This window comes from Euwallacea similis, chromosome 10 (genome assembly GCF_039881205.1).
Source record: "Euwallacea similis isolate ESF13 chromosome 10, ESF131.1, whole genome shotgun sequence".
NCBI lineage: Eukaryota > Metazoa > Arthropoda > Insecta > Coleoptera > Curculionidae > Euwallacea > Euwallacea similis.
This window is the reverse complement of record NC_089618.1, coordinates 2,354,399-2,364,430: the sequence shown is the minus strand read 5'-3', so window position 1 is coordinate 2,364,430 and position 10,032 is coordinate 2,354,399. Positions and strand designations below refer to the sequence as shown.

Sequence of the window (10,032 nt, the reverse complement as noted above, 5' to 3'; positions counted from 1 at the left end):
CCTGCAGTTGGCGAAACGGGGTGCCAATTAAAACTGACAAGGCCATTCTCCACAATTGTTACCTTTTAGTCGGAATTACCGGAAACTGTTAATTACCGGCACTTCGTCCGGAAATCTTCGTGTCCCATGCATTTAAATGTCGCCGATTTTGAGCAGTAAAAACCGAGTTCGACTGCACTCCTGACAGCAGCCGCTCGTTTGAATTCGTTCCAGTTTTAATGCCTCCGGAGGATCCAAACGGGCAACTTATTTAATTAGTCTGATTTAACTAAGTCCGGGAACAAGGGTAGTTAACCGGTCAAACCTTGCACTCGACTTTTTTAACCAAATCCTCCCCTGCTTTATTATTATTGTAGACCCAGGGAATTCAGACAGACAAATTCCGCCCCGGAATAAAACTGATCTTTCTCCTTCCTCGCTCAAGTGTAGTTATCTGAGTGGGGCTCATTAACATGTAAAGCTACAGGATTAAGCCCGAGTTTAAACGCCAGACAGTCCGGGAGATACGGTTTCGCGGGGCGAAATTAGTGTTTTGGGTGCAACTTAAGCACTACCGCCGAACTTGTCTCGGAAACGTATTCGAGATAGTGATTAAGCGATCAATTGGGGCCCGTTCGAGTGAGAGATTTTACTGGATGCATCAACCGAAATAAAAGCGAGTCTCGTCTGCCTTGAGGGGCCTTCGGGCGATTTTGCTGTGGCGACGCCTCTTGGGCCCCTTGGGGCAGATGTCGTAGCCCACCGGAACGCAGTTCTTCACCACCAACGTTGCCATATTTCTACGGTTGGTCAGGGTCTTGGTGACGTACATGGTGCTCGTCTCGTAAGTGCGACGCCTTTGATAATCAGGCAAAATGCTCTCCAACTGATCCAGACGATCCTCTATTAACAACTCTTTGATTTTCTGAGAGGTTATCCCGGGGGTCGAACCATAGGCCCTGCCTGATGATGGGTCTTCTTCTCTTGTCGGTTCACTGGGCTCTAGGAGAACACGCACAATGATTTTGTGATACCAGGTGACCAAAGAAATTGTGTCAGCTATATCTCGGAAATCGTTAGTCGAAGAATATATAAAAAAAAGCGTACAATCCTATATATCTATTATTTGAAGAGCTACACGTATGCAATGCTGGAACTAACCAGTTTAAGGTTCCGAAAATTTCGTAGTCGAATTTTCCTAACGCCGGAGGCAATTTTTCGGAGATTCTACACTCATTCAAAAAGAACACCCTGTATGCCCTTTCAAAGAATTTTGACTAACTATTTCCGAAATACCGTACAGGATACAACATTCTCTATAAGCAGCTTACCGAGCCTGTCAAAGGACACTTTCAAGGTGAACCTGTCCTCAAAGTCCTCATCGTTTACTATGTTCACATCAGCAGATTCCACCCTCTTCTCAGCGTTACTTTTAAGAAAATTCTGCTTCGTTATCAATTTATCACTATTCTCGTTAGTTTGCTTGCAAAGCTTCTGCTTCTTACTGAACTTGACACACACTGGGTTCACGTACACGTACTTGGTCTTGACACTGAGCACTTTTGTGGTAATCACCGGAGAGGGCATGATATTTTGCATCTTGCTGATGTAATCTCCATTTGCCAGTTCCTTCAAGTTGTTAGGAAGAGGCACTTGGTCGATATAGGGCATGTTCATGCCAGTTAAAATATTAAGGTAGTTATTACCCGGGAGCTGATGGTAGAACCTGGCACAGTCTTCCAAATTGTTTTGGTGCTGGGCCACAGCACTGAGGCTCACAAAGAGGACGAAGAACAACAACATTCTCACTAACTCGACTTAATCGGAAGCATTCGTTTATAAACAATAAGCTGAATCGACCGAGAGAGCTTCAAGTTAATGTTCAACTTGTATGCAATAATTTTGTAGGGTAGTCGGCGTAAAATTCGCCACAGTGAAAGGCCATGGGCGGGTCCCCGCTCTTTTTGCCGCTCTTGCTTGATTTTGCATAAATGAGATGTGGGGCAAAGCCCGCCACTGACACGTTAGTGATACCGTTCAAAACGCACCGTGTTGAGGGTAATTAAGGATATTAAGAAGATTTAATTATGCTATCATTACGGAAGATGCATAAATCGTAAAAGGCAGGTCTTATTTAACTGCATCTGTAACTGCATTTGTAATATGCGTGCATACTTATAACACTAATAAAATCAGAAAGGCGTAGTGAACCCTTTCCGGGAGGCACCCTGTAAGTGCCCCCTCCATATCTGGAGTTATACTTATTACTGAGGTATTAACCCACATTTTACCTAATTATTGCCTATTCAAAATCGAAATTTTTATAGGGGAAAATAAATAGTGAAAGGAAAATCGGGGTGACCCGAATCCACTGGCTCGAATAGGCCACCGATCGTTGACGATAATAAAAATCTAATTGACCATATCAAACACAGTGAATTATTCAAATCCCTACAATTTTGAGTATTAATAACCCCATTAGACACATTCCAAGGAAAATATTACCTGCATCGGACAGGCCAAACCCATTAAGATACTGCCTTCCTATCGCTCTATAATTTACGCCCAATCACAGGAAATGCCTTAAATAATTAGACAAAATCTCATAAAAATCCCAGCAACCTTTATGGGCGCGCTTCAGTACCGTTCCAACCCTGTGCAGTACCATGTGGGCTCTTTATTGGACGATGATGGTTGTGATGCTAGGGGCACAAGCACACTTCTTGGAACCAACCAGAGTGAAAAGGGGAATATGGGGACCTGTGACTAGCACTGTGTTCAAGACAGTAGAGCAGACACATTACGTGCCTGCAAGCTGCGTTCACGTGTCCCCAAATTTACCCCAATGCAGGAGGGAGAAGCTCATGTACTACCCTAGTTTCGATGCTAATGCGTGAGTAAATATGATATTACAAATAAATATATCACTATAATCCCCACTGTAGGTTCAAACTGTTTAAAATTGGAAATCAGTTATTTCCTACTACAACTGCTTCTGCAGAAATCAACTCAACTACAATAATCGCCAAAAGGTAATGGCAATTTTCTTGACACTATGGCACAGGTATATTTTGTGAATGCTTTAAGGGCGGACAACAACCCCCAAACAACCCAAGGCTGGGGCGAATTCCTGGGATTCTACAGGCCCACAATCACAGTAACTGAACTGAAAATACACCCCACTACCGTTCTGGACTCGCGCATTATGGTCACCTACGATATAAGAGGTAACGATCTCGTTAAAACTCTTAAGGGTGTTTGAAATTTTTCCTAAGATTGCAAGCCTCGAGAGCTACCCTCCAATCTCCCCCAATGTACGGAAGAAAAGGAGCCTATGGAGATAGTACCCACATCCACTGTGAGCTTTATTAAGCCCACAATAGCCCCTTTGGGGAGGACTCAAATGAAACATGAGCTATATGGGGCTGAGTTGCTGGAAGAACATGAGCCCTTCAGAGGAGCCACTCAGGGTGTTTAAGGGTGTATTTATGGAGCTCTAAGGCTTTTGCATGTAAAATTCTATGTGTAATTGGGAATAATAAAGAATTTTTTTACTATTATTTGGGTAAATTTTATACGATAATCTTCGGGTAGCCGAAATTGGCAGAAAACATAAATCTAAGTTGATTTTATTGTTAGTTTAAATTGGGCTTAAAAACGTGTTTAGAAACACAAATTAAAGAACATTCAAAAACACAGTTAATAATACAAAACCGAAATAAAGATGTCGCTAGACTAGAATAGAGTTTTTCTTTTCAGATTTTCTAAACTTCGCTTGTAAACTAATAGAAAGCAGCACCAGCAGTACTCTAGTAGAGTTGTTGGTGCAGTGAGAACCATTTGTCTGTCCTTTGTCAGTGACGACAGATTTGTCAATGAAAGAAAAACTCTGCGGTGATATGTCAAATCTATTTTTAACTCAGGAGTTTTTCGAAGGTTTTCTCGCCGAAAATCCGTGAGAACAGCCTCAAATATCCATTTTAATCTCCAAGGTCCATCAATGAAGATAACTCCTAATCAGTACAAAACCAAATGACTCAACTGTGCCAATTATAGTGCGGTAAAATCGACATAAAGACCCGAGCCTCCCGCCCGTCGATTGCAGCAATTCCAATAGAAAGTGATTCCCTTGAGTAAGCCCGAGCGAGAATTTCATTTATTCGATGATTAATACTCTATTTGTGTACGTTTTATTATTATCCGTCTAATTTACATTCGCCGCAGAATTAATTCGCGGCCCTGGCTCAACTTACAAGCCGGCTGCCTGTCCTCGGTAGTTAACTTGGATAAAATTGTCTTCCCCCTTAAACCGTTGTTATCTATAAATTAATAAATGATCTCATGTTTGAAGTAAATAAATATAGTAATTGAAGTTTTGTTGAGTGACTGATAGAGTAGTGATGCTAAAGAGATGAAGAAACAATTCTTTCGAGTGAAGCAGCTTGCCGACCAGACTTTTCTCAAGTAAGTTCAAGGTGCCTTGCCCAAAGAGGTTTTTTCTTACAGGTGTAATTTAAAATAAATTAGATATAGCTCACTTTCAAGGCATATCAGATAAGATTAATATTACAATCCATACAATATTGAATTTAAAAAATACCTTCCCAAACCCTCACTTAAAGGTCAAAATCATCAATTCAAAGCCAAATAAATTCCATGGATTAGCAGCAAAGCAATCTTGGAATGCAAAATTTATCAATAAAAAATTGTTTTTTATGTATACAATTTAAAGTTGAAAGTTAATTATGCCTGTTTGCTGTAGAGGTTTAAAACAACTTTGGATTTCTTTAAAATTATGTCTCAAACATGCTTTTATTTCTGTAGTGTCAAGACAGAAGTTTGATATATCCTTTGAAACAATGTTCACTCAAAAAAGCTCATTTATACATACCAAATTAAAGTTATGGTGAAGTTGAAAATGGCTAAACTAATACCTAAAATCTACCTCCATTTGACAGTATTTATATTGATTTAGTACAAATACTACTTTATCTAATTAAAGGTAGAAAAGACTTCAAGTTTCTGAAAATTCACCCTTAAAATGAATGTACTATATTAATGACCAAAAAAGACCCCCATTTTGACAGTTTTGATACAAGATTAAAGCTTATAGCAGAACTCTTATAATCTCTTTTGTTACAACCATCAACTTTGAATCCTCTATCTCTTAATTATGAAAGGGCCGAAAAGAGTGAAATCCTAAATCATGAAGAACTCCAGGAAGCAGAAAGTAAAATCGAAGCTTTACGCTCCGCCCTGGTTGCCATAAACAAAAAGCTTTGCCCCAACGGCCCCATTGGAGAGAATGGAGATCCAGAAAAGCGACTGGTACAGTTCATTTAGGTCAACAATATTCCATCAAATTTCTTTATATCACTTCAGAAAAAATGCTTGGAATACCAACTGGGAGCAATCCTCCTAGAGGAATCCCGGGGCGATTCCAACACCCTCTTCCATAAGGTGCTCAAAGAGTCTGGGGATGCTCAGTCTCAACTGGCAAGGGAGTATGCGGCGCATGAAGGCAAAGTAGAGGAGCTTGTCTATTGGCCCTTGCAGAAGGTGATTGATAATGAGCTGCCCAGCATTGCCAAACAAAAGCACAACTTAAAAAAATATATCCTGGATAAAGACTCAGCTAGTAGCAGATACAATGTGAGTTTCAGGTGGGTTGTCTTGTATCTTTAATGACTGGAAAATTGTTCCAGTCCACAAAAAAAGAAACAATCAAAGAGGACATGGAGGAAGCAGACACAAAAGTGGAACAAAGTCGAGATTCTCTGGCGCTGGAGATGTTCAATCTCCTAGCCCGCGAAAACGAACTAGCTTCTTATATTTTGCAGTTGTTGAAACTCCAGAGAGGCTACCATGAGAGTGCTTTGAAAAGTTTGGAAGAAATCATCCCTCAACTTGAGAAGAGAATTGGTAAGTTTCCTTAGAGACAGCAAAAAGTTTCTGACAAATGTGATATAGGTAATAGTAAAGTCAAAAGGGTATTTGGGATACCCTTGAAAGAGCACCTGAGGGTCACGGAGAAGCGACTGGCATATCCTTTAGAAGTGTGCATCACGGCCCTTGCGGCCTACGGCATGGAGGAGGAGGGCCTGTTCCGGATAGCGGGCAGTTTGTCAAAAGTGAAACGGCTCAAAGCGGCCATTGACAGCGGCTGCTTCAGCGTCCTGATTCCCGAGTATCGGGATATGCATGTACTTGCCAGTACTTTAAAGATGTATTTAAGAGAATTGCCGGAACCGCTCCTAACCTTTAATTTACACAAAGAATGGATGCACTCTATGCAATATCCTGAGAACCGGAGAGTGGAAGTAGTGAAACATTTGTTACACAAGTATGTTTTGTTGGATTTCAATGCAGATTCTCAGAATAATTTTCTGCTTTTTTATTTAAGGTTACCAGAAGAAAACCGCGACAATTTAGCTTATTTAATCCAGTTCCTGAAGCGCCTATCAGACCACACCAAGAACAAAATGTCTTCGTCCAATATCGCGATCGTTATCGCACCCAATTTGCTCTGGGATCAGACCGGTGAGATCAACGTGAATATGGGAGACTGTGTGACCGTAAACATGCTAGTCGAGCTGTTCATCAAGGAGGCGCATAATTTCTTTCCTGAGGATGTGTCCCGATTGGCACAAATCACCATCAGCAGCCTCGTACCTGATGAGGAGACGTCCAGCCGCAACGGTGGCAGGTCGACCATTGAACACGTAGATGCCACCAGCATGGAGAGTCTGTCAGACAGTCCTCGTCCCAACACGAGGAAAAAGAAGCCGGCAGCTCCGGTTCCACCTAGCGTTCCCATTTCCAATCACTTGAAGCCCCAAGAAGACTTGAGTCAGGAGAAGCTGATGGCTTTAAGCTATCCGGTAGGCAGCTTGAACCGACCTCCAAAAACTGGCAAAGTCAAAAGTACCGTGGGAGTCAATACTGACGAGAATGACTTGAGCCTGTCGAGGAGACGAAGCCTGACAAAGGACGACATCGTTCCGTTATCTGGTGGTCTATCTGCCGATGCCAAAGTGGTCACTTCGGCGGTGACCAGCGTGTCCAAAGCGCAGCCTGTGATACGGCCAGTGCTCCAAACGGCGGAGGATAAAAGCTTCAGGACGACGGCCACACATCACGTGGGCCCCGATTCTAGTCAGAGACCTGTCGCTGCACCCCGGCAGTCCCTTATGACCGATGAAAAGTTACGAAATTCATCGCCAAGGTGCGCCGATGCCATGAATAAATCGCTAAATGCGGTGGATTTCGGGGATATCCAGATGAGGCGAGCGGAAGTTGTGGTGGAGCAGAGACCGACTAAGCCGGAAATTCCCGCCAGGCCGGCAAGTTTGGCACCCGCCAAACGGTAAGAATTTTAATGGTTCACTTTGAGAAAGAAAAGAATTTTTTACCACCTCATCAAGCAATAAATACGGTTTAAAATCTTACAAAATCAGCTCATATTCCTTAAAATGATTAAGCTGTCGACTTAACATCACTAACCGAAACTAACTAGCTCTGCTCCTTTTTAATCTGCCTCTGTAAAGCCGTCTTTGTAACCAAACTAATCCTCGTGTAGGTCCTCACTGGACTTAGATCCAAGCTCGCTGCATCGGACGCAGTGTTCAGTGTATAACGTTGCCAACAAACAACAACCAAATATTGTAAACGTCCAGAATCGGAGCGAGAAAATTCAGCTGGGACACGACGTGATGATGGCCGAGAAAGAAAAGTTCTTGGGTGAGTGCGTTGTGGTTGTGGGCTCTTCCTTATCTTTTCCCCTCTACCAAAACTCTTCTATTTTTCTTTGGTATTAATTTGATGTTCTTAGGACATTCCCCGATGCACCGTTTGAGCCTGGAAAGCAAGTTCATCGACGCGAACTCCAGCAAAGAGGAGGCGCAGCCTTCGATCGAGGAGGACAATAGGCCAGCGATCCCGCCGAAGACCCTGAGCTTGACCAAATCTAACGAGAAGCTGGATAAAGTTCCGGAAAATGACTGTGTCAAGTCGAAAAGCTCGGAGAAAATGAACGAAGAAGTGAACAACTCGAGGAGCAGTATGCGCAGAGCCAATTCAACGCACTCGAGGACAAGATCGGACGGAAATATCAGGGAGCTAAGCCAGCGAGAACTTAGGACACCGCCCTCTCCGCGCAGTTTGAGCAAGCCCACCGTTCCTCCCCCGCCGCCTCCCGTGAAGAAATTAGAGCCCGACGTGCCTCCCGTGAAGAAATTAGAGCCCGATGTACCTCTCCCCGAGAAGAAATCGGAGCCCGAGAGCACGGATTTTTAAGCCTTTAAATTGTGATCCTAACCTAGTGAGAGCCTTTTTGGGTGTTGTCTATATACATGTTGTTTAAAAGGTTTGCGCACAAATTTTATTAAAAAAAGAGTGTGACTATTGTTGTTGACTAGTGGAAATATTTGCATTTTTCATGTATTAAAAGCGCATTTGACGATGTTCCTCGTAATGGAAAACATAATTTTTTTAATTTAACCAAAACCAAAATGTGTTTAGTTCTTAGCTGTAAGTCTACCGCCTTTGCTTTGTTATTTAATACGTTTTAAGCCAGTGAAACGGCAAGTATAAACAATAAATGTTTATTAAGCTCTTAATTAGTTTACTTAAATCAAATCTATTCCTTATTGGTCTTAACTTCCTCAGTTGCAGGTAATGCTTTACGGAACTTGGGGAATTGCTCCCAAGGTGCTGAAAGTTCAAACTTCCTGAACTCTTGTGCCAACTCCAAAGGTTCGACCACCACGCGCTTCTTTTCATCATCATACCTTACCTAGGATGACAATCTTAAACCCACCAAAACCTCTTTCAAGTCACTGCCTACCTCTACATATCCACTCAATGGGAAATCTTTCCTAAATGGATGCCCTTCAAAGCCATAATCTGTCAAAATCCTTCTCAAATCTGGGTGATTGGCAAAGAATACACCATACATATCCCAAATTTCCCTTTCATACCAATTGGCTGCTTTAAAAATACTGTAGCAGGACTCAATAGGAGTGAGCTCATCTGTGTAAGTTTTAACCCTTATTCTCGAATTAAAACGCAAGGAAAGAATATTGTAGATTATCTGTTAGAAATTGAGATTAATTTGTTGCATCATAAATCTATAGTCAAGAATAACCTCAAATCGATAGGGCCTTGAAGGGACATCCATGCCAGCAATATCGGTTAAATTGACAAACTGGCAGTTTTGGTGGTCTTTTAAAAACTGCAGCACTGGTAAAACCCCTTCAGGGGAGATGAGAATCTCCAATTCTTCCCCTGCAGTGACTTGTACTTTCTCTACAAACTTGGGTAAGCACTCAGCCACATATTTGCCAAAATCCTTGAGTTGTGAGTAGTGTAATGCCTGAGGTTTACGAACAGTGGCTAAAATATCTGTGATAGAAACTATATCCTGGGCTATTCACATACCTACGTCTTGACTCTTGTTGGGGGGTTGTGGATGAGGCTTCAGTGCTCTGGAGGCGCGTCCAAGTGCTTGAAACTAACACAGCCAAACTAAGAGGTCAGTAATGAGAAAGAGGGTTGGATTACCTAAATTTTTGTTTGTGGGGCTTCGCCCGGACCGAACAATTTGCCTCAGAATTGATGCCATGGTGGGTAACACTCACTATTCACAGTTTATAGTTACCTAATCGCGTTTATTTTGTTGAAATTCAACAAAATTCTGAAAATGACACTGACGGACAATTTTTCAGGTTAGAAACTGATAAATAAATAGACGCGTATAGTCAGTTTAATAATATTATGTACTTCGAAGCAAATGTCTATCTTTGTCTTTTGTGTTTCGAGATGAGATAAATAGCAAAATAAAAACACATCCCAGTTACGTCAAGATGGACAAATAACAAATGATTTACAACGGTGGAGCGGCCATTCTAATAACGTCATAGTAGAAATTAAAATTAAAGTTGGTTTTATAAATGGTAAAAAATGATATTTCTATGTTATTTGTCCAATATTTATAAGTGTTTTATCATGGTTTTCACATAAAGTTAAGTTTTAGGAGGGTAATGTAAATAATTA

General features: G+C 41.7%; 4 protein-coding genes across 5 annotated transcripts; 2 read left to right on the top strand and 2 right to left on the bottom strand.

Moving 5' to 3' along the window:
• Positions 1–640: 640 nt before the first annotated feature.
• On the bottom strand, positions 641–1,782 carry LOC136411633 (uncharacterized). Its single transcript, XM_066394277.1, has 2 exons — positions 1,311–1,782; positions 641–981 (listed from the first exon to the last, which is right to left on the bottom strand). Exons 1-2 carry the CDS (start codon positions 1,780–1,782, stop codon positions 641–643), a joined length of 813 nt encoding a protein of 270 aa, XP_066250374.1.
• LOC136411759 (uncharacterized) lies at positions 1,634–3,525 on the top strand. Its single transcript, XM_066394450.1, has 4 exons — positions 1,634–2,872; positions 2,925–3,011; positions 3,067–3,206; positions 3,255–3,525. Exons 1-4 carry the CDS (start codon positions 2,646–2,648, stop codon positions 3,455–3,457), a joined length of 657 nt encoding a protein of 218 aa, XP_066250547.1. The 5' UTR covers positions 1,634–2,645; the 3' UTR covers positions 3,458–3,525.
• A 316-nt stretch (positions 3,526–3,841) lies between these two features.
• Positions 3,842–8,597, top strand: LOC136411734 (rho GTPase-activating protein 17-like). Of its 2 annotated transcripts, XM_066394415.1 has the most exons (8): positions 3,843–4,443; positions 5,160–5,307; positions 5,362–5,631; positions 5,685–5,901; positions 5,950–6,322; positions 6,383–7,345; positions 7,559–7,719; positions 7,811–8,597. In XM_066394415.1, exons 1-8 carry the CDS (start codon positions 4,391–4,393, stop codon positions 8,272–8,274), a joined length of 2,649 nt encoding a protein of 882 aa, XP_066250512.1. In that variant the 5' UTR covers positions 3,843–4,390; the 3' UTR covers positions 8,275–8,597. The 2 variants fall into 2 exon arrangements, with proteins under 2 accessions (XP_066250513.1, XP_066250512.1); XM_066394416.1 differs by lacking the exon at positions 7,559–7,719 and having other exon boundaries at positions 3,842–4,443; positions 7,811–8,056.
• On the bottom strand, positions 8,569–9,713 carry LOC136411737 (NADH dehydrogenase [ubiquinone] iron-sulfur protein 3, mitochondrial-like). Its single transcript, XM_066394419.1, has 5 exons — positions 9,541–9,713; positions 9,422–9,490; positions 9,125–9,372; positions 8,825–9,070; positions 8,569–8,773 (listed from the first exon to the last, which is right to left on the bottom strand). The coding sequence occupies exons 1-5, from the start codon at positions 9,599–9,601 to the stop codon at positions 8,618–8,620; spliced, it is 780 nt and encodes a 259-aa protein (XP_066250516.1). The 5' UTR covers positions 9,602–9,713; the 3' UTR covers positions 8,569–8,617.
• Positions 9,714–10,032: the final 319 nt, after the last annotated feature.

What these genes read in the sequence shown, in the direction of transcription:
- LOC136411737 (XM_066394419.1), bottom strand. Translation starts at nt 9,601, where the DNA reads ATGGCATCAATTCTGAGGCAAATTGTTCGGTCCGGGCGAAGCCCCACA. An exon ending in CCCCCAACAAGAGTCAAGAC is followed by an intron (nt 9,373 to 9,421) that starts GTAGGTATGTGA and finishes CAGATATTTTAG; the next exon opens with CCACTGTTCGTAAACCTCAG. An exon ending in CAAGGCCCTATCGATTTGAG is followed by an intron (nt 9,071 to 9,124) that starts GTTATTCTTGAC and finishes AATTTCTAACAG; the next exon opens with ATAATCTACAATATTCTTTC.
- LOC136411734 (XM_066394415.1), top strand. Translation starts at nt 4,391, where the DNA reads ATGAAGAAACAATTCTTTCGAGTGAAGCAGCTTGCCGACCAGACTTTT. An exon ending in GCCGACCAGACTTTTCTCAA is followed by an intron (nt 4,444 to 5,159) that starts GTAAGTTCAAGG and finishes TAATTATGAAAG; the next exon opens with GGCCGAAAAGAGTGAAATCC. An exon ending in GAGATCCAGAAAAGCGACTG is followed by an intron (nt 5,308 to 5,361) that starts GTACAGTTCATT and finishes ATATCACTTCAG; the next exon opens with AAAAAATGCTTGGAATACCA.
- LOC136411759 (XM_066394450.1), top strand. Translation starts at nt 2,646, where the DNA reads ATGTGGGCTCTTTATTGGACGATGATGGTTGTGATGCTAGGGGCACAA. An exon ending in CCTAGTTTCGATGCTAATGC is followed by an intron (nt 2,873 to 2,924) that starts GTGAGTAAATAT and finishes TCCCCACTGTAG; the next exon opens with GTTCAAACTGTTTAAAATTG. An exon ending in GGTCACCTACGATATAAGAG is followed by an intron (nt 3,207 to 3,254) that starts GTAACGATCTCG and finishes ATTTTTCCTAAG; the next exon opens with ATTGCAAGCCTCGAGAGCTA.
- LOC136411633 (XM_066394277.1), bottom strand. Translation starts at nt 1,782, where the DNA reads ATGTTGTTGTTCTTCGTCCTCTTTGTGAGCCTCAGTGCTGTGGCCCAG. An exon ending in AGTGTCCTTTGACAGGCTCG is followed by an intron (nt 982 to 1,310) that starts GTAAGCTGCTTA and finishes GTGTTCTCCTAG; the next exon opens with AGCCCAGTGAACCGACAAGA.